Raw genomic sequence first — 23,151 nt, 5'->3', positions numbered from 1 at the left:
GAATGCTTCAAAAATATCTAATGGTATACTCATTCCAAAGCATATATTTCAGAGGGTAACCTATCAGTGAAAATGATGTTTGAAATTGTGGAGTGCCTGCATTCTGTAGAAAGATTCAAACAGAAATGCTTCTGCAGTCTGTTTACCCTTACTTAAAGTCTATGGCTATTAACACAGTTCTTTAATAGTTTCAGTTTCCTTTTGACAACTGCATAAAGCAGTGTGTGCCATGGCAGGCCAAAGCAGTAATTCAAAGAGGACTGAGATGTTCCGACTGGAAAATCAATTTATATGCCAAGGGAAACATAGTGTCGATGCGTCACTTCTGAGCACTGATGTACCTTAATATTTTATGACTTACCAGTGGTTCCTACAAGCAGCCTTTCTATATAGTCAGTGAAATAGAGAAATGGCAAATTAATGGGTGATTTATATAGACTTTCTGATTTTGCCTTAGTTTGCTCCATGATTTCCAAAGGATTCCAAGTTTAGGGCCTGGACTAAGTAATTCTCCAATTAAAACCCCTTGTAAAAGTAGGCTCAGTTTTTTAAATTCCCATTTAGTATTATTTTAATGATTCAATTTAAACTCAATTTTGGCAGAATGGATCGATTAGTTGTTTCACATGCATTTGCTAATTTTCATTTCTCTCATCTATATAATAAGACAAGTTCAAATCAATTTTGTTTTGTTTTTAAATTACTTGTTCCAGTTTTATGTTGGTGGTAAATTTATAAAAATGATAAGCAGAATAAAAAACACCCTATTCCACATGAGAATCATATTATTATCCTCTGGCACAAAGTGGGTCTTGAGTGTCTCCCTCTATCCTGGTCATTTGACCTCATCTTTTGGCTTAAAGAAAGCCATCTGCTACAGGCACTCCTGCGAGTTCCAAGGGCTCAGTTCTCACGAACAAAAAAAGAAGGTATATCTATTAGCAGGAGTAAATTTGCCACTTCCATAGTGCAATGAGACAAATGTGCTGACCTAAATACGAACCCAAGACTTTCCCTGATTTTCTTTGCTTTTCTTTTCCTTAAGGGGATGTAAAGAGAGCTGTGCGCCAGTCTTCATTTCACTTCATTTGTTATTTTCTCTAATAGCTATTGAAAGAATGGGGTTCAAAGAAAACGATGGCCCTTGAGACTCAGTAATAACAAATCTGCCACACTAAGTTGGATGCAGAGATGAAAGAGAGAATCAGACTTACCTGTTCATTGGATCGAGAGAGACAGCTCTTTATGACTTCTGTTTCCAGAAGCGTACGCTTATTAATCTCCACATGTTCATAATACTTAGAAAGTCGGGTCTGCCCTTGTTTATTCACCATGAGGAAAAACTTTATCATTTTTTTTTCCTCTGGCCACTATTTTTCCAAGTATAATTCAAAAGATATGGCAAGCGGTGGCTGTAACCAGAACCTGAAGAACAAAAAGAACAACAGAAAGACAAGATCAAATTTCTCAAGAATCATAATAAATGTGTTCCACAGATAAACCAGAAGTAAAGTGTCTTCTGATAACACTTGTCTTCACTCCTGTGAACTAAATGAGGTTTTAATAAATAAAGATGGATTTTCACTAGTTTTCCTCCAAAAACATTTTTGAGTATCTACAGGGCTTCTACTCATATTCATTCCATTGTTTCATCAGTCTTCTTGGGTGCCAACTACGTGTCAAGCACCAGAAAGAGATTATGGAGATGAAGAAGTAATGATTTCTGATCTTCCGATTATGACATCTAGCAAAGGCGCTGGGCAGGTAGGTAAGTAACAGCATTACACAGTGTAAGTTTTACTGGGACGGGCAAACTTCTGTGGTGCACAAAAGGGAGGTGCAGGGAGCCTCACCGGAGAGTTGGGAACGGCTTCCCAGAGAAGGGGCATTTTTAAATTGATTAAAAATTGATTAAATTGATTAAAAATTAATTAAAAATTAGGCAAGACATTGAATAATGACCCAGAGGGAGTGACTCTGAGGCACAGAAATTATGGGAATGAAAGCTCTGGGAAAGCTCACCTTGGTTGCATGTCAAGGGGCAGAAAGAATGGTCATAGGAAGCTGATCTGCTCACATAAGACAAAATTAGTTTTAGAAGTGATGCTAAGGAATATGAACTTTATTCTATGGACAGTGGAGACAGGATCTGTACTGAAGTTCTTTCATTAGTGCTGGGAGCCACAGTAACATCAATTATTTGTCAAGGTCCTCAAACAAAACCCTACAAGGTCCGGTACTGAGCAGTTTACATACATTATTTAGTTCTCACAATTTTCTGCAGCAGGGACTTCTGTTATTCCCATTTCAAGGACAAGCAAATTGAATTCTATGGATGTTATGGTGCCCAGCGTCCCTGGATGCCTGCGTATCAGGGATGAGACACAGCTCAGAGGACAAGACAGACCCCTAACACTCCTACTCCTAGGGGTTCACGCTCACGGTTTTATTTCCAACTCAGCTGTGTTGCAGCTCATGTTCATTATTCTTATACTTAATTAGCTTTCCAAATAATCAGTGCAGAAGCACACAATATTGACCAATGGCCAGTTCTTTCATCATGAGCATCAGAGCTGTCTCATCTAAAACCAACACTATAGTATCATATTCACATTTTGCAATATCTTTGAAAATCAGTGTAAAAGACTAAGGTTAAGCATAGTTAGTACTTAAGTGAAATTTTAAAAGTTGGAATAATTTTACAGAAGAGTTGCAACAGATTATAATACTTGAACTAAGGGTTATATTATATTTTTCCCCTCCCAGCTCATCTCTCGTATCCTAAACCCTGTCACACAGGTGGTTATCTCAAAACAATTCCAAACATTAACAGCGGGTTAGAACCGGATCCAGGCTGGCAAAGCTTGGGGCTGCTGCATTCACCTAGAACGGGATGCCATCTAGACCAGCTCAGCTGGGGACTTGACAGCAGGGCCATGGGGGAGGCCCGCGGTCATTCACTCTCTTTTCCAGGAAGATAAACTCACTACTGTAGGTGGGATTGCAACATCCTCTGTGTTATTTAATCATCTGGCAGTAAGTGCTGCTTTTATTCTCCTTACAAATGACTGCCAGTAAATTATGGCAGATGACTAATAAATTAAGATTACCATCCTTTCTTTTACTCCCTTTCAGCAAAGTTATTTTAAAACCATCTTTACGAAAGTTAGAAATATACCTTCGATTCCAACTGCTGAGTAAATGACAGAAAAAAAAAAAAATGTGTCTCAAAGGTATTCATGACCCAACCTTTGCCTTTAAATGCCCTAGCTGCATTAAGTGGTAAAATGAGATGTAAAATGACACCACTAAGATGCTACACCAAGGGATCAAATTGGTTTCTACCTTGTAAGCACAGCATTCCTTCCCACTGACTTCAAGAGGAAGGATGACAAACAAGGACGCGCTGAACTGATACTCATTAGAACGCAAGTTTTGAAAATAGTAGCCGAAGGCATCTAAAGACTTGAACGCATCACCTTTTTTTTTGCATGCCCATAAATAATTACACAATTTATAACTGTAGGATTACACAGTGGTAATAAAGTGGACAAGCAAAACTGTAAACTATTTGTACTATAAAATATACAATACCAAAATATACATTGCAGAGACTCGGAGACAGGTACATGTTTGAGAACTGAAGATGAATGACTTAAGAACCTATCCTGGTTACTAATTATGAGGGAGGAGGGAGATTAAACAACTATGAAACCAGGGTAGGGCAATAAGAAGGAATATGCTTAGACAAGTGTTGGGAGTGGTCAGGGAGCAGGTATGAACTTCCTCTCTTAATAAACTTTGCATTCAACAACACCCAGGCTGGGGAAGATGTTCTGACTGCCAAGAAGTTATAAGATTCTACACCCAAGAACTTGTGTGAATATACATGAAAAATCAAGGAAGAATAAAGAAAAGAAACTTTACTGGGAAAGACATTACACAGAGGGTGCTAGGATGCCTACAGGCCAAGGTTAGGGGAGGCTGGTAGAGTCACAGCAGAATACGAGCCCCCTACATGATGTAAACTTAATGCTTAGAAGAGAGACTGGAAAGATGGAAGTAAATATTGAATTGAGCACAGTTTTTTATATTTCTGATGATATATTTCTGGGAGTTAGAACTGGAAGAATCTTTATAGTTGTCATATCCAAAGATGATAAACATATTTCAACTTGGGTGCCAACTGTGATTAACTGTACTAAGTGCTTCTAGCACTGTGTTGGGAAGGATTCTGAAGCTGTTTTCAGGTTCTGAACAAAACGATGTCATGAATAATTAGTAATGTCAGCTGTGGGTCAGGAAGCAGGGTGTGGCAACATACATACCTTGTATCTCTCATCTCTGATGTGCACTCCCTTATGGGAAAACCAGTAACCTGAGATGTAGAGTGAAGTCCTGAATTCTGCTCTCTTGACTCATAATACAATGCTGCCTTTAATTTATCACGTTGCCTCTGCCTCACTCGGTGTATTAGTGTCATTAAATGTTCATTTAAGCTTAATAAGCATCAACTTCAGGTAGCTGTGGGAATGATCAACTCAACATTATCTTTTCTAAAGCTGCTGCACAACTAATTTGGAAAATACCAAACAATTCACTACTTGAAAACAGTAGAGCAGGAAGTTTCTAGAAACGAAGATGATATTGGATGATGGCTCTCCTGGAGAAGGAAATGGCAACCATTCCAGTATTCTTGCCTGGAGAACCCCATGGACAGAGGAGGTTGGCACGCTACAGCCCATGGGGTTGCAAAGAATCAGACATGAAACTTCACAACTGAACAACATCCTTTCGAGCTCTAAATGCTTTCTATGTACCTCAGAATTACAATATTGTAAAACACACACACTCAGATAATATCAGACAAAAACTTTTTTTCTGGCCCCATGAAACTGACTGAAATACAATCTCCCAAGTTAAAAAGCCAATCTCCACCAAAAAAAAAAAAAAAAATTATATAGTATTCATAGAATGTAATAGTCAAAAGTATGAACTAACTAGACAGAACTTGACTGGCTCTACTACTTATTAGCCTTGTGATTCTGGGCAAATTACTTAATCTTCCTGTACTCAGTCTGAAGTGCAATGGGAATAATATTAGTACTATTAGACCTTCTAGGCTGTGAGCAGTAGTTAGTACATGTAACATTCTTGGAACAGTGTTTGGCAGTTGGCATCAAGTAAGTGCTACGTAAGTGTTGGCCCACATCATTAGGATAAGATATCACCTTTTCCTGAGACAAGCCTTTCCTGGCTATCCCAATCTCTCTTTCTAACCACAAAATGTTGGCTATCTTTTCTTTTAAACCATCACTGCATTTTACAAAATCTGTCACCCTAAATTATCACTATTGAAATACATTCTGAGTTCCCCTACCAGACCAATGAGTTTCACTTTCTTGTCATATATTTTACATTGTGACATATTTTACATATACGGGTACATACATATCTGAGCAGAAGTTCATAAAACAATACTTACTCACACTTTGTGGACTGTACTCTAGTATCTTCTGTGACATTTCATTGTGTAAAAAAAATGCAGTTGTGGGGAGTTTGGATTACATAGACATGGATTTTCTTCAAAACTCACCAAATGTAAAGATTTACCCTTTTATTATATGCAAATTTTACATAAAGAGAAACTAATACTCTAGTTAATGATACATACAGTGAAGTATTTGGGGGAAATGTACTGATGTCTATAATTTACTTTGTTTTATTTGGGGGAGGGCCATGCTGTGTGGCTTGAGGGATCTCAGTTCCCTGACCAGGGATTGAACCCAGCACCACTGCAGAGAAAGCCCACAATCCTAACCATGAGGCCAACAGGAAACTCCTTATAATTTACACCAAAAAACTAAGATAAATTAATGGATGGGTAGATAGATGGGACAGACAGTTAGGTGTATGATAAAGTAAGTACAGTCGGCCCTCTAGATCTGTGGGTTCTGTATCCACATATTCAACCAACCACAGATTGAAAATATTTGGGAAAAAAATTCCAGTAAGTTACAAAAAGCAAAACTTGAATATGCTGTGCAATGGCAACTATTTATGTAGCATTTACATTGTACCAGGTATTATAAGTAATTTAGAGTTATTTCTAGATTACTTTAAATTATTTTAAAGTATACGAAGGATGTGTGTAGGTTGTATGCAAACATGACACCATTTTATATAAGGAACTTGAGCATTCACAGATTTTGGTATGTGTGGGAGCCCTGGAACCAATCCCCTGTGGATACTGAGGGATGGATGAAATAGTAAAAGATTAATGGTGGAACGGAGTGGCAAGGATATGAGAAATCACTGTGAAATTCTTTTCAACTTTGTAGTATATTTGAAAATCATCATAACAAAATATTGAGGAAAAAATGCAAGCTGTGACCCACTGATGTCTTTCAGTTCCATAGATTTTATTTTTTAGAACAGTTTTAGAGTCACAGAAAAAATTTCAAGGACATAGAGTGTTCTCATATACTCCACAAAGAGTTTCCCCTATTATCAACATTTTAGTTAGCATGGTACATCAGTTCAGTTTAGTTCAGTCACTCAGTCGTGTACAACTCTTTGTGACTCCATGGACCATAGCACGCCAGGCCTCCCTGTCCATCACCAACTCCCGGAGTTTAGTCAAACTCATCTCCATTGAGTCGGTGATGCCATCCAACCATCTCATGCTCTGTCGTCCCCTTCTCCTCCTGCCATCAATCTTTCCCAGCATCAGGGTCTTTTCAAATGAGTCAGCTCTTCACATCAGGTGGCCAAAGTAATGGAGTTTCACCTTCACCATCAGTCCTTCCAAAGAACACTCAGGACTGATCTCCTTTAGGATGGACTGGTTGGATCTCCTTGCAGTCCAAGGGACTCTCAAGAGTCTTCTCCAACACCATGGTTCAAAAGCATCAATTCTTCTGCGCTCAGCTTTCTTTATAGTCCAACTCTGACATCCATACATGACTACTGGAAAACCCATAGCCTTGATGAGACGGACCTTTGTTGGCAAAGTAACGTCTCAGCTTTTTAATATGTTGTCTAGGTTGGTCATAACTTTCTTATGTTACAACTAATGAAACTGATACATTATTATTAACTGAAGTCTATACTTTATTCAGATCTCCCCACGGCATGTGGGATGTTCCCGGATCAAGGATTGAACCCGTGTCCCCTGCATTGGCAGGCAGATTCTTAACTACTAGACCACAGGGAAGTCCAAGAGATATATTTTTGAATGCAGCAAAAGGACTTCCTGTTGAACTTTCCTGTTGGTACAGTGGATAAGAATCTGCCCATCAATGGAAGGAACATAGGTTGGATCCCAGGTCCATGAAGATCCCACATGCCACAGAGCAACTAAGCCTTCGTGCCACTACTGAGTCCGTGCTCCAGAGCCCACCAGCTGCAACCAGTGGAGCCCACGCATCTAGAGCCCATGCTCCACAACAAGAGAAGACATTGCAATGAGAAACTGGTGCACTGCAACAAAGAGTAGCCCTAGGTCACTGCAATTAGAGAGCCTGTGCACAGCAAGGAAGACCCAGCATAGCCAAAAAAGAGAGAGAGAGACTTCCTGTTGAACCAATCTAGCTTAGGCCTTCATGGGTCTTTATCCCATTGGTCCAGTGCCTTGGCTCCCATTCCTGCTCTGGGCTCAGTTCTTAATGAAATGGTTTGAATTTCTATAATCTTCTACCACTTGATCTTTGGTATCTGCCCTTTGGCTATAACTCCAAGGGCCTTTGGCACTCAGTCCTTGCACTGTCAACTGAGAATAATAACTAACTTACAAAGTGGTGGCAAGGATTAAATGAAGTAATAATACAGTTCTTGTAAAATATTTAGCATACTGACTTCTTTCATTTCCTTCTTTTATGTGTGTTAAATTAGAAAAAAGTAAAAAAAAAAAAAAAAAAAAAATTAGAAAAAAGTGCTGATAAGGTTATATAAGGAGACAGATATGTTATGTATATATTATTACTGACTTCTTAATTGTTATTAATTGGAAAAGACCCTGATGCTGGTAAAGATTACAGGAAGGAGGAGAAGGGGACAATAGAGGATGAGATGGTTGGATAGCATCACCGACTCAATGGACATGAGTTTGAGCAAACTCCAGAAGTAGACAAGGAAGCCTGGTCTGCTGCAGTCCATGGGGTTGCAAAGAGTTGGCCATGACTTGGCAACTGAACAACAACACAATTAATTTGTTGTAAGTTTTCTATAATGTAACCGGGTAGAATGCAACAAAAACAATCATGAAAATGATTCTACTTTTCAACTCAAGCATTTTAGTCTTGGGGATCTATCCTAAGGTATAAATAAAAATCCACATGCATGAAAAAGTTTAAAGCAATATCATTTACAGTAGTGAAAAATAAAACAAGCCCAGATACTACAAACTAATAATCAAGTTAAATGAATACTAACTTGGTGTCCTTTTACCATTAAAATAAATATGCAGATTATGAGGTGAATGGGAAAATATAGACAACATGATGTTAAGTCACAAAAGCAGAACACCAAATTTATACCCATGTGATTAAAACTATGTAGAAGGAACAGCTGAATAAAGATTAAAAGACCAGACAGAAACCATGCAAAAACAATAAGAAATAAAACAAATAACAACAACAACAACAAAAAAAGAAAAAGATACCAAACAGACAAACCTTAAAAACATTGTGCTAAACTGAAAGAAGCTGTCACAAAGAGGACACAGTCTATTTATATGAAATGTCCAGAAGAGGCAAATCTGCAGAGACAGAAAGTAGATAAAGGGTTGCCAGGGGATGCAGGCTTGAAGGGTGAGTTCTGAGAAGTGTGGGGTCATGGTGATGGTTGCACCAATATATGAGTACATTAAAAGAATTGAATAATATACTTTAAATGGATGATCTTTATGCTATGTGAATTATATCACAATAAAGGTGCTAAGAAGAGACAGACTGATACATCAAACAATGTGGAAGAGCTTCCAATAGCCAAAACTAGAAAGATGTGAATAGCAAATAACATAGTACTGGATTATAACTCAAAGTATAAAATAAGTATACATGAGTGCTCGCGTGCGAGTTCACTCTCTTAGTCGTATCCATCCAACTCTTTGTGACCCCATGGACTGTAGCCTGCCAGGCTCTCCTGTCCATGGAATTTTCCAGGCAAGACTACTCAAGTGGGTTGCCATTTCCTTCTTCAGGGGATCTTTCTGACCTAGGAACTGAACCCACATCTCCTGCATTGGCAGGTGCATTCTTTATGACTGTGCCACCTGGGAAGCCCTATACATGAGTACATACTGATTTAAATAAATAAATGGGACAGAAGAATCCCAAACATACATTTTGATACTCTCTACTGCAGGAGGTGGAGCTTAATTTCACACCCACTCCCCCATCCGTTTGAGAGTGATCTGAATCGAGTGATTCACTTTCAAAAAACAGAAGATGGGAATGGAACCTAGTAACTTTAGGAACTTCCCTGGCAGTCCAGTGGTTAAGACATCATCTTCCAATGCAGGGGGTGTGGGTTCGATCCCTGGTCTGGGAGCTAAGACACCACATGCCTTGCAGTCAAAACACCAAAACATAAAACAGAAGCTATATTGTAACAAATTCACTAAAAGACTTAAAAAAAAAAAAAAAAAGTACCTTTACAGTTGAAAATCTGGCACACACTACCTGAGCCAAGTAATCATCAATGAAGGCTAAATCATCAATGATGTCATATCCCTCCACCATTTGACATGGTGAGAATGCTTCACCTCTGTGATATTCTTTCCTAAAGCCATAACCCATTCTAATGATGAGAAAATACAACAAACCCACATTAAAGGACGTTCTAAAAAATATCTGAGTTGTACTCCTCCAAACAGTCAAGATCATGAAGAACAAAGAAGGCAGGAGAACCTGTCACAGGTCAGAGAAGATTAAGGGGATAATGACTACATGCAATGCGGTATCCTGCAGGGACTCACAGAACAGAAAAGGACATTGATGAAAAACTGAACAGCCTGAGTCTGGTTAATAATAATGCTACCTATGTTTTTTTTTTTTTTTTTTTTAATGACAAATGTACCACAGTAACATAAGAATATAACACTGGGGAAGATAGGTGAGGCTATACAGAAATTCTCTGTACTATCTTTGCAACTCTTTCATGAATCAAAAATTATTATAAATATAGGAGGTTCCCTTGCAGCCTAGTGGTTAGGCTATCCAGGGTCTTCTGTGTTTCCATACACATTTTTAAATTATTTGTTCCAGTTCTGTGAAAAATGCCACAGGTATTTTGATAGGAATTGCACTGAATCTGTAGATTGCCTTGGGTAGTATGGTCATTTTAACAATATCAATTACTCCTACCCAAGAACACAATATATCTTTCTATCTCTTTGTGTCATCTTCAGTTCCTTTCATCAGTGTCTGCTGGTTTTCCAAGTACAAATCTTTTACCTCTTAGGTAGGTTTATTCCCAGGTATTTTATTCTTTTTGTGCCATGTGACTTGTGGGATCTTAGTTCCCCAACCAAGGATGGAACCCACATTCATCCCCAGGGCAGTGGACTGACAGGGAATTTTGATGTGATGATTAATGGGGTTGTTTCCTTAATTTCTCCTTCTTATAGTTCACTGCTAATGTTTAGAAATGTAACAGATTTCTGTATATTAATTTTATATCATGCATAAATGTTATAGCTCCTATGGAAAACAACCTGGCAGTTTCTTTAAAAAAGTTAAAGATAAAAAAATTAAAAAAATAAAAATTAAAAAGTTAAAGATGAACTTACCATATTATCCAGAAATTCTACTTCTAAATATATACTGAAGAGAAATGAAAACATATATCCATAAAAATAACTTGTACATGCATGTTCATAAAAGCATTACTCTTAATAGACAAAAAATAGAAACAAACCTAATGTCCACCAGCTAATGAATGGATTAAAAGAAATGTGGTATATCTACCAACAGGGGAAAACTATTCAATAACAAATAAGAAAATACTGCTGTGCTATTAATATAAAATGGATGAACCTTTAAAACATTACATTAAATGAAGGAAGCCAGATGCAAAATACTATTGCATAAAGTCTTTTAATATGAAATGCCCAGAAAAGGCTAATCTATAGAGATAGAAAGCATATTAGTAGTTAACCTAGGGCCAGGAAAGAAAGTTTTGGGGCAAAACAAGGATGGGGTTCCTTTTCAGGATGATGAAAATCTTCAAAATCTGGATTTAATTGCACGGTAATATCTACACAGCTTTGTCAATTTACTAAAATTATATATGCACATGTATATTATATGAAGTTCAGAGCTACTATAATAAGCATGAAAGGAAGCAGTTATACCAAAATGTATTTGCTTAAATCTGGATGGTAGAATTAAGGGCAATTTTAATTCTCCATCCTTACTTTGCTTTCTTCCCTAAGTTTTAAGACATGTCTTACTTAATGTGTTATACATTAAAAAAGTTTGTTTAAAAAATGTTGCACTGCATTATATAATTTTACAAAATTAGCCAACTCAAAACTAAATGTTTAATAATGAAGCTATTGTTTCATTTACTGTGGCATTTCTAAATGCCATACTTCTTTAAAATACACACTGTTTTTCAAAATCGATGTGCTGAGAGCATCTAATCAGTATGGCCTAACCCAGGAAAAACATAAATAACAAGTGCTAGATACTATTTGCCACACCGTGTTGTTTTATTCCATAGGCCTCCAAGTTATTTAGCTGTTTCTGAATTTCTCCATCCATAAATGAGAGGAAACAATACTGGTCAGTAGCAGATTTGCATTTAATTTGGAGTACCTTCCTTGGAATTCATATGTTATATATTCTTTTTTTATACACTGAAATGGCTTGTTTCTTTGCTTACTGGAATTCTATGATAATTCAGTTTTCTTCATCTACCAACTGGGGAATAAAGACAGCTGCTTCACAGACTTTTTGTGAGGACTTAAAGAGATGAAGGAAACGTAAAGCACACAGTCCCCCTTTTCCCTCCTCAAGACTTCTTCCCCAGTGTAGGCTGCCCTCAAGAAATCCATCACCATCTGCTTTTCTTTCCATCCATTCTCCTCCTTGTTCCCGCTCTCTCTCTAAACCTCTCCTTTATGATTTAGAATGCATGTTGCAGCAGCTTCTGCTGAAACTTTCACTTTCTGCTAAATCCATGGGTCACTCAAGAAATATTTCAATCACATTTGACTTATCTTGCTTGCAGGCTGCTATTTTACTTAAGTAGTTTTAAAACCATTAAAACATTTTAAAGTGTTAAATTCCAATCAAATTCAGGATTTGTGGGAACCCTGAAGCTGACAATTTTGCAGAAAAATTATGAAAGTACTTTGAGAATAAACCTTAATAGTCTTGTCTACCATTTTTCTGGTAGTATATCTGAAAATTTTCTAAAGCTTCATGTGACCCTCAAATCTTGATCTAAAGCCATTTTGGTAAATTAATCAAAAAGTCTTATCATAATTTCTCTGGTGGTCCAGTGGTTAAGACTCTGCACTTCCACTGCAGTGGGCACAGGCTCATCCCTGTTCAGGGAACTAAGATCCTGCATGCCCTGCAGCATGGTCAAAAAAAAAAAAAGCCTCATTGAATTCTGGTTTAAGAATTTAAAATCCAAATAAGCATGGTTATTTGTACATCAACATCATTAATCCTTAGGAAAATGCAAATTAAAACCACAGCAAGATACTACTTCCCACGCATTTAAAACACATACATAAATAAAAGCCGAGACAAGCTGAAAGTTTCAGTGAAAAGGACAGATGTTGTATTTTTGGAGATGTTCAAGTATCAGACTTTCTATCCTAAATCAAGGGGTATCTTTACAGCAATGTGATTGAAGCAGGGGAGAAAAGCCATATTTCAAAAACTAAGGATGAAGACCTTATATACTATAAATAGACCATTACATTGTCCCTTTGAAAGTACTTGTTTTATTTTTATTCATTAGTCATGGGTGTGTGTGGAGTGGGGGATGGAGGAATTGAGAACGGACTGTTAGTCATTTGCCAGAGAGGTGCTATAAGATCTGGTGGTAGGGGAGCTGTGAAGTTTAAGGAAACAAAATGTTAAAGGCTGGAGATCATAGTCTGTTCTTATGGTTGTTATCTTACCTTCCACTCTTCTTAGAATAGAAAAGTTGCTTTCAGGTAAGTAACCAGACTCAAGCTTCCCATTACTACATAAAATGGAGATAACAACAGGCATCTTTCAAAATCAAAATAAAAATTTGTCTTCTAAAATTATATTCTTTTTGGTTTCAATGTTGAGGATAACTTATTCTGAAACTAAAAATAACATTATAAAAGGGAACTAAATGTTTACTTTGACAAAACATGGGCATGGGCTAGAAACAGTGAAGAGATACTTCTGGTAGTTAATCTTATTTCAAATTGTTTGGTTAAAATCAGCCACGCAAATTAAGTATTTGTGCTTAGTAACTAAAAATCTTCATAGAAGTTTTTGATTAATAAAGACACTTAATGTCTTAATTTTAGAGAGGAGGCAGTTGGGGGCAGAGGCCTAGGGTCTTATAGATGGGCTCCTTCCAGGATTTGATATTATAATGTTACAACGTGTCAGTAAGGAGGAACTCCAGCAGGCTGAAGTAGGATTACTATGTATTACTTTCCACTCCCATAAAATCGTGTATCAAGTTATTTCTCAGATTGGAAATACTTCTAACAAGATGTTCTGGATTTTGAAAAATTTAACTCTGCATTTCTTAAATTAGGTTTGTTAAACATTGTTAGACATCTGATTTCCAATGAAAACTGTGAAAGACATACGGAGAAAGATTATTCTTACACATTTTTCCCTCTCTCAAATAGTTCTGTTAGAGTTCAAGTGATAAGTGTGTAGGTACTCTTACAAGGTCAAATACAATGTTACAGATTTTAAATTGAAATCAAACTAAAGGAATTGAGAATTAAATTTTGATTTGCTGATGGCTCCTACAGTTTTGGGCTTCCCTGGTGGCTCAGAGGTTAAAGTGTGTGTCCGCAATGCGGGAGACCTGGGTTTGATCCCTGGGTTGGGAAGATCCCCTGGAGAAGGAACTGGCAACCCACTCCAGTATTCTTGCCTGGAGAATCCCATGGATGGAGGAGCCTGGTGGGCTACAGTCCACGGGGTTGCAAAGAGCCAGACATGACTGAGTGACTTCACTTTCACTTTTCACCTACAGTTTTATGTCAAACAAAGAAGAAACAAACAAATAAACAAAACCCCACTGGGACACAGAGGAATCTTACTTTATACAAATGTCTATCGACTTTCCTGGCAGTCTTATGTTCAATGTCCCCTACAAGGGACCCAGGTTCAATCCCTGATTAGGGAAATAGGATCCTACATGCCATGCAGCCAAAAAAAAGGGAAAGAAAAAGAAAAATGTCTATAGAACTATTAAGTCTATAGAAAAGACAATTATAAATTAAAGCACAAAACTCAAATTATGGAAAATGTTTCTTTAAAACCATCACTCCATTAATTTATCTGCAATTAATTTGTTTCAACATTATAAAGTCTTTTACTCTAATGTTCACATTACCTGTGTGTGTGTGGGGGGGCAAATTAGTAATGATGTGGATATTTTCCTTAAAAATATGTAAGAAAACAATACTATAAAACTACATTTATACACTCACATTATTAAGATCTTAATTAAAGTGTGTCCTACGTCAAAATGAAGCACTATTAAAAGTTACGTGAACATTTTTTAGTCCTAAGGATATCACTAGAGAATGGCTCCATTTTGCAGATACGCACTTTAAGAGAAACAATGGAACATAAAAATGTCTGTATTAAACTTTATTTTGGGGATCAGTTTACTCAATCAACAGGATCCATGTTTTTTGTTAGTTACATGGCCACAACTAACTCTAATTCAAATAAGTAATTAATGCTCCTAATATTTGATGGTGGTCATGAAAGAACTCCATGGCTATAACCTGAGAGGCATTACTCACTTTTTCTCATGAGATGTGCTAAAAACTCAATAAAACTACTCTTAAAGACAGATAATAACAATAGAAAACACTTACCCAGTGTTTACCAATCAGACAAGTGCTATTTTGAATACTTTACCTATACTCATTTAATTCACATAATAGCTTTATGAGTTAGGGACTGTTTTTATCTCCACTTCACAGATATGAAAACTTAGTCACTCGCCAAACGTCACCAAGTAAAATGGCTGAGGAAGGACCCAATCAGGTTAGCTGGGCTCTAGCATCTATGCTCTCACTCACTGCTCTTTATTTCCAGGCTTGCCTCAAGACTCCAGTGATTCAGTGACAGCTATTATTATGACCATGGACACACAATTTCAATCCCCATTCACTACTGTAAATCAAGTTCTACCCGGTTGTATCCTCGATCCAAAAGCTTTCACTGGCTAATATGCATATTTTGGCAGTTTTCATCTTGACTCCAGAGTATATCACAAAAGGTGTAATTCTAACAATTTGTTCTTAGTTGATCTCAACATGGAGCCTAAAGTCTGAGAAGTGGCTCAATCAGATAATGTGCAACTTTAAGACAGTAAAGCTCCTACTGCTGCATTTGTAACAGTGTGTTTAACATTTGTGATCAGACCTCAACTTCCAAAATTCTTCTGTCTGACTTACCCTCTTAGCGAGTTCAGCTAATCTCCCTTTCTATTTCCAATAAATAAAACATACCGACAAATGCTGTCCAGGATAAGTTTGCAGACGTGTATCTGAATTTAGTATCATTCTTGTTCAGATCTGGTGTCAGGGCAAACACAGAGCCTTTCAGGTGGCCTGCTTGGCGGCCCTTAACCCAGAATCACTTTTTGCTTTTCTGAATTTCACAACAAAGTATAGCAACTTGGTACAGCTCCTGGCTAAAAATGTAAACAAGAGGTTAAAGCTGTCAGATGAGAGCCTGCCCAACTCTTTCCAGAGGATAGTCATACTTAAATTTATACTGGCTTATAGCACACAGCTCAGACTAGAAAAAGTCACAATTATTTTAATAGAAGTCAAATGAGCTAGTTCAATAGCAGGAATCCGATAAATAAATGTAGGCCAACTAGCAGGCAACTTAAACTTTGAAACACCAAGAGTGCAGAGAAGTGAGGGAGAGGAAACAGTAGCAGAGCAGTTTTGGAAGTTCCTAGGATCCTCTCACAGAAAACAGTAAGAGCCAAGAGGAATGCAGAAAAAGAAAAAACTGTACAGTTACATCTTTACCAAAAACCAAGTGAAAAACATCCCCTGGAACTCTAGAACACAATCTACTCTTAACACTAGAATGAGGGAACCACAGCTGTGCTATTTTAATGGCAGAAGTGGAGGTCTGAAAATGTGATCTACTTAAGGGTCACAAGAGGCTTCCCGGTGGCTAAGTGGTAAAGAATCCATCTGCCAATGCAGGAGATGGGGTTTCGATTCCTGGATGGGGAAGATCAAGGAAATGGCAACCCCCTCTAGTATTTTTGCCTGGACAGAGGAACCTGGACATTTTTTCCATGGACAGAGGACCCTGGTGGGGCTACAAGTCCATGGGGTTGCAAAGGAGTCAGACACAACTTAGCAACTAAACAATAACAACAGTCAAAATAGCCAAGGAAAGTACCAAGTCATCATTGAAAGGAAGGGTGACCCCCTCCCCTCCCCTGCTTGAAGTGGGAACCCCAGGACAGAATCTGAGTACCACACTGAGAACTCGAAGCGGGGCCTGGCAGGATCTCTTTTGCCAATGGTGGTGGTGGTGGTTTAGTGCTAAGGCAAGTCCAACTCATTGCAACCCCATGGACTGTAGCCCGCCAGGCTCCTCTCTTTATGGGATTTCCCAGGCAAGAATACTGAAGTGGGCTGCATTCCCTTTTCCAGGGGATCTTCCTGACCCAGTGATCAAACCTACATCTCCTGCATTGCAGGCAGACTATCACTGAGCCACCAGGGAAGCCCCTCTTTTGCCTGAGTTCCAGGAAAGGTCCCATCCAGGATCCTGGAGTCTCCACAACATCCAGTGGAAGCTCTTTTATAGAAAGACAGACACCAAACTGAGCTGAAACCGTTGGAGTAGAACGCGATAATGTGTTTCAAAAGACAGTTAGCTAGCTCAGCTAACACTGACAATAGCTAGATCAGGCTGATCAAGTTTAGTACATTACAGCAGTAAAATTGAGACAACTGGGTGTTCTGCACTGCCTGCTATGGTGCAACAGAAAGTACACTGCTGCCCCAATGGAGAAGTATTTTCATCCCCAAATATTAAAACCTGAACCAAACCCGGTCTCTCGACCTAACTTCCAGTTTATAGACAATATGGAGGAGAAAGGAATATGCTAAATAGTACCCCCAAAAAATGCAATCAGCCAAATGAGGGAAATTCTACAGGATAAATAATTTCATCTCTTCAACAAATAAACAACATGATGATGTGGGGCTGAGAGGAAGACAAGTCCAAAAAAAAAAAACCTAAAGATACAGCAAATAAAGGAAATATGTAGATTTTGTTTGGATCTTAGTTTGAAATCACCAACTTTAAAAAACAATTTTTTTTTTTTTAAGATAATTGGGGAAACTATGGACTAGGGATTAGACTGTATAACTGAATCACCATTAATTTTATAGATGTGATAATGGTATTGTGCCATGTTGCAAAAAAACAAAAGGTCCTACTGTGTTAAAAACACTTAGAGAAGTATATGCCAATGAAATAATACGATGCCTGGCATTTACTTTAAAACGTTCCCAGGGCTGGGCATGGGAGGGAGTGTGAGGGAGGCCGTGAATTCCATTTCAGGGTATCTTTGAGCTTGCTGAGTATATACCATAAGCAAGGCTCACCCTCAAGAGTTGAAAAAAATTTATGGACAAGAAGTTATCACAGAAATCAAACGGTGATGGACATGTCCAAGAAGTCTTTGGGGATTTGATTCCTTTATGAATCATGCAGTATATGCATGTGTAGAGATGGCAATTGGTGGGTGACAGAACAAAACTGGAATGGCAGTAATATGAGAAAATTGTCTCATCAGTTTTAGAAACCTTGGATTGAGTATAAACAGAGGTTGTGTGTATCAAAGAAATCAACTGCTTCCACATGTCCCATCTCTAAAGGGCTGGATTTACTACCATATAAAAATCAAGCAGTGTATATTTTCATAGTAAACTTTTTTGTTAAACTTTTGTAACAGACAAAAAAATTTCTCACTCAGAAAAAAAAAGTGAAATAGGTGAAATAAGAATGGCAAAATATTGATAACTGTTGAAAATGGCAGTTAATTAGACTTTTTTCTATTTTTGCAGGACTGAATCCAAAATAAAAAAGTTAAATAAAAAAGTCTACACACAATACAATTTATAATATCCAATTACTATATTGAAAGCTATAATACAAAAGGAGGGATAAGAGTTAAATATGTTCAAAGGAATTCTTGAATCTTTTTTTGTAGGATAATTGTCATGTACTTTAGGTTGGCCTATTAATAGACAAAACTAGAAGTTACCATCTTTAAAAATGTGTTGTTATAAAAAAAAAAATAAGTTTCTGTGAATGTTTGCCAAATTTAAAATATTTTCCAAAGAAAACACTATCTTCAGCAGAGATTGCCCAGGCAAGGTGTCCATGGCTGGTACCATTCTTCTGAACCTTCTCCCTGCTGCTGCCACAGGAGACAAACCATATTTCCAAGATTGTTAAATTATTACCGAGGAAAGTTTTGGCAATGTCCCATTGTCACACTTTCCAGTCATTTGGTTCTCATGTTTACAGACCTGGTCGTTCATTTTAAGCCAACATTCGGGAGGGACTGGGTTCTTGACAATCCTTTTTTTCCCCTTCAGTTTTGACATCTCTATGAGTTAGCTATTATACAGTATTATCACAGCCTACTGCCTTCTGACTCATATTACCCGGGAGACAATTCAGGAATGAACTTGGATTGGAATTTTATATAGCATGCTGAATTTCCTAAAGGTTTTGGTGCCTATCTTTCTATAATCTGCGAAGGTGCTTTGCCTTTTCTTTTCCACACAATACACTATTTGAATAGTTCAAGTATTGTGCATACATTTTTATACTGTTCCTAGCCACAGGCAGCAGCTTTAATGAGAAGTAGGTATCTGATCTTATTATGCAGGTTAAACTACAGTGCAGGTCAAAGCTGCCTGCCTCCTTTTCTGTTCCTTCTGCTCCTTTGGTTTTGGAACACATGCCAACTTTTTTCTCAAAGATCTTTCTCTGGATCTAATATTGGTTTGTTGTCTATATTTATAAATGTAAATACTACACAATTTTCCCAAGTGACTGAATCACCCCCAAACTACCTTAAAAGTGATTTCAAAAGTGCAAATAATTTGTGAGCCAGACTTAGTAAATACTGAATCCACTGACAAGACAGGAGGAGGCAGAATTGTGAAAGAAAACCTTATTTTTTATTTTCAAATAAACATGTACACTCACTGATGTGAGAGTAGAAACACTTCCTATTGTACTAAGGGCTGTGGAAGTGACCCAGAACTCTTATTTCAGCTTTCTCTCTTCATGGAGATAAGAATATTGTCACAATCTTTACAGATGATGGAAAAAGATGACTAGACCAGTGACTGTGAACCAGTCTGAGCTCTTTGTTACAAGGATGTCAGGTACATAGTCAGCAAGGCATGAAACTGGATGTTCAGGTGAGTAATTACAGGAGGTCATACAGTTCTGCAAGTCAGGGTCAAAACACTTTGTATATCAGGAGGTATTGCAGTAATTAGGGAGAAAGTATCTGAGTGTAAGCCACTCTGACTTATTTAAAAGCCAGAATTCTTTAACATACTTTTGCTGATATATGCACATGAAATATTAATATGACAAGTCTCTTTTGGTCAGATATAATAAGCACACAGGTGTCTAATGTTAGCTAATGGGGATAGAAGACCCTTAAAATTCAAAATTGATTAAAGATATAAATAGGCAGGCATTCTTGAACATCAGCAGCAGTATACTGAAACTGGGAGAATCAATGGGAGTGGAGGAGGAGATCAAGACTGACAAAATGATACAACAAATAGCAAGTTTCAAAGGTTGATACTGAAGACAGGAAATGACTCAGCCACAGTTTAGGGAGGACATTCCAGTCAGGTGAGTTGTAGGTGAACTTGGGAAAGCTTATTACCTACAGAGGCCAAGATTCTGGGAGCTTGCTGCAGAGTGTCCACAGAAGTCATGTACACAAAGAACAATATCAAAGGTGTAAAATATATTTTCCCAAAAGAGGAGATGATTTTGGTGTCTTTTAGTACTCAGGACAGTTCTGGTCATTGAACCTCAAGGGACAATTGGTACAATGGTAGCAAAAACTTAGAAAAATGATTGAGGTGAAGAAAAAATATTTATATAAGTCCAGTCTGAATTTATGTTATTCATCAAACATTTATTGGGGATTTCACTGTGCCAGGTACTGGGGGTACCATTTCTAACAACAGAGGCATAGAGGGATAGGTCCTGCCCCTCCAGGAGGCTACAATCTGCAAATAAATGACTATGATCTGGGAAGAATATGGTTTAGGATTGCATTGTTGGACATTTATGAAGCCATAGACAAAGTGAATGTAGAGAAGTTCAACTGGAATTCTTCAAATAGAGAGCACAAGAGACAGTTTTAAGACAGATCTGGACAAGATTTTGAGAAAGTAAGAGAGCTTGGTGCTAAGTAATTTACCTAAAACTAGACTGGAAAGTCTGTGAAGGCAGAGATCATGTCTGTCTGATTCTCAGTGGATCACCAAGAACTAACAGGAGTATCTGAAAAATAGCAGCCAATTCAGAAATTAAAAAAAAAAAAAAAATACAAGAGCAAAGATTTATAGTAACTGATATGCACAGGTCTTGCTTTCACAGTGTTAGTATGAGTGTTACTGAGGAATACATATATAGACAATTTAAATACAATGTATATTAACAAATTGAAGGATAAAAACCATATGATTATCTCAATAGATGCAGAGAAAGCCTTTGACAAAATTCAACACCCATTTATGATAAAAACTCCCCAGAAAGCAGGCAGAGAAGGAACATATCTCAACATAATAAAAGCCATACGTGATAAACCCACAGCAAACATTATCTTCAATAGCGAAAAATTGAAAGCATTTCCCCTAAAGTCAGGAACAAGACAAGGGTGCCCACTCTCACCACTACTATTCAACATAGTTTTCGAAGTTTTAGCCACAGCAATCAAAGAAGAAAAAGAATAAAAGGAATTCAGATTGGAAAAGAAGAAGTAAAACTCTCAGTGTTTGCAGATGACATGATCCTCTACAAAGAAAACCCTAAAGACACCACCAGAAAACTACTAGAGATAGTCAATGAATATGGTAAAGTTGCAGGATAAAATTAATACAGAAATTCCTTGCATTCCTAGACACTAACAATGGGAAAACAGAAATTAAGGAAACAATCCCATTCACCATTGCAATGAAAAGAATAAAATACTTAGGAATAAGTCTACCTAAAGAAACAAAAGATCTATATATAGAAAACTATAAAACACTGATGAAAGAAATCAAAGAGGACACAAATAGATGGAGAAATATACCATGTTCATGGATTGGAAGAATCAATATAGTGAAAATAAGTATACTACCCAAAACAATCTATAGATTCAATGCAATCCCTATCAAGCTACCAATGGTATTTTTCACAGAACTAGAACAAATACCTTCACAATTTGTATGCAAATGAAAAAAATCTTGAATAGCCAAAGCAATCTTGAGAAAGAAGAATGGAACTAGAGGAATCAACCTGCCTGACTTCAGGCTCTACTACAAAGCTACAGTCATCAAGACAGTATGGTACTGGCACAATGACAGAAATATAGATCAATGGAACAAAATAGAAAGCCCAGAGATAAATCCATGCACCCATGGACACCTTATCTTTGACAAAGGAGGCAATCATATACAATGGAGAAAAGACAATCTCTTTAACAAGTGGTGCTGGGAAAACTGGTCAACCATCTATAAAAGAATAAAACTAGAACACTTTCTAACATCATACACAAAAATAAACTCAAAATGGATTAACAATTTAAATGTAAGACCAGAAACTATAAAACTCCTAGAGGAGAACATAGGCAAAACACTCTGACATAAATCACAGCAAGATCCTCTATGACCCATCACCCAGAGTAATGGAAATAAAAGTGAAAATAAACAAATGGGACCTAATTAAACTTAAAAGCTTTTGCAATACGAAGGAAACTATAAGCAAGGTGAAAAGACAACCTTCAGAGTGGGAGAAAATAATAGCAAACGAAGCAACTGACAAAGAATCAAACTCAAAAATATACAAGCAGCTCATGCAACTCAATACCAGAAAAATAAACGACCCAATCAAAAAATGGGCCAAAGAACTAAACAGACATTTCTCCAAAGAAGACATACAGATAGCTAACTAACACATGAAAAGATGCTCAACATCATTCATTATCAGAGAAATGCAAATCAAAACCACAATGGGGTACCATCTCACACTGGTCAGAATGGCTGCTATCAAAAAGTCTACAAACAACAAATGCTGGAGAGGGTATGGAGAAAAGGGAACCCTCTTACACTGTTGGTGGGAATGCAAACTAGTATAGCTACTATGGAGAAGAGTGGGGAGATTCCTTAAAAAACCAGAAATAGAATTGCCATATGACCCAGTAATCCCACTGCTGGGCATACACACTGAGGAAATCAGACTTGAAAGAGACACGTGTACCCCAATGTTCATCACAGCACTGTTTACAATAGCCAGGACATGGAAGCAACCTAGATGTCCATCAGCAGATGAATGGATAAGAAAGCTGTGGTACATATACACAATGGAATATTACTCAGCTATTAAAAAGAACACATTTGAATCAGTTCTAATCAGGTGGATGAAACTGGAGCTTATTATACACAGTGAAGTAAGTAAAAAAGAAAAACATCAATACAGTATATTAATACATATATATGGAATTTAGAAAGATGGTAACGATGACCCTATATGCAAGACTGCAAAAAAGACACAGATACAAAGAACAGACTTTTGGACTCTGAGGGAGAAGGCGAGGGTGGGATGATTTGAGAGAATAGCATAGAAACATGTTTATTACCATATGTAAAACAGA

At 37.4% G+C, this 23,151-nt stretch overlaps 1 protein-coding gene across 6 annotated transcripts in view; it reads right to left on the bottom strand.

The window, feature by feature from the left end:
* The window catches only part of AP4S1 (adaptor related protein complex 4 subunit sigma 1), a 70,627-nt gene that overhangs the window by 41,826 nt on the left and 5,650 nt on the right, over positions 1–23,151 (bottom strand). For all 6 annotated transcript variants that reach the window (XR_009695438.1, XM_061159080.1, XM_061159083.1 and 3 more), the window contains exon 2: positions 1,215–1,425. Coding sequence is in view for 5 of the 6 variants with exons in the window: in XM_061159080.1 (XP_061015063.1) it covers positions 1,215–1,352 (138 nt within the window). In the remaining variant the exon portion in view is untranslated. The remainder of the gene's footprint in view (positions 1–1,214; positions 1,426–23,151) is intronic.

Source organism: Dama dama, chromosome 13, assembly GCF_033118175.1.
Source record: "Dama dama isolate Ldn47 chromosome 13, ASM3311817v1, whole genome shotgun sequence".
NCBI classification, from domain to species: domain Eukaryota; kingdom Metazoa; phylum Chordata; class Mammalia; order Artiodactyla; family Cervidae; genus Dama; species Dama dama.
This window is presented reverse-complemented; position numbering and strand designations above follow the sequence as displayed.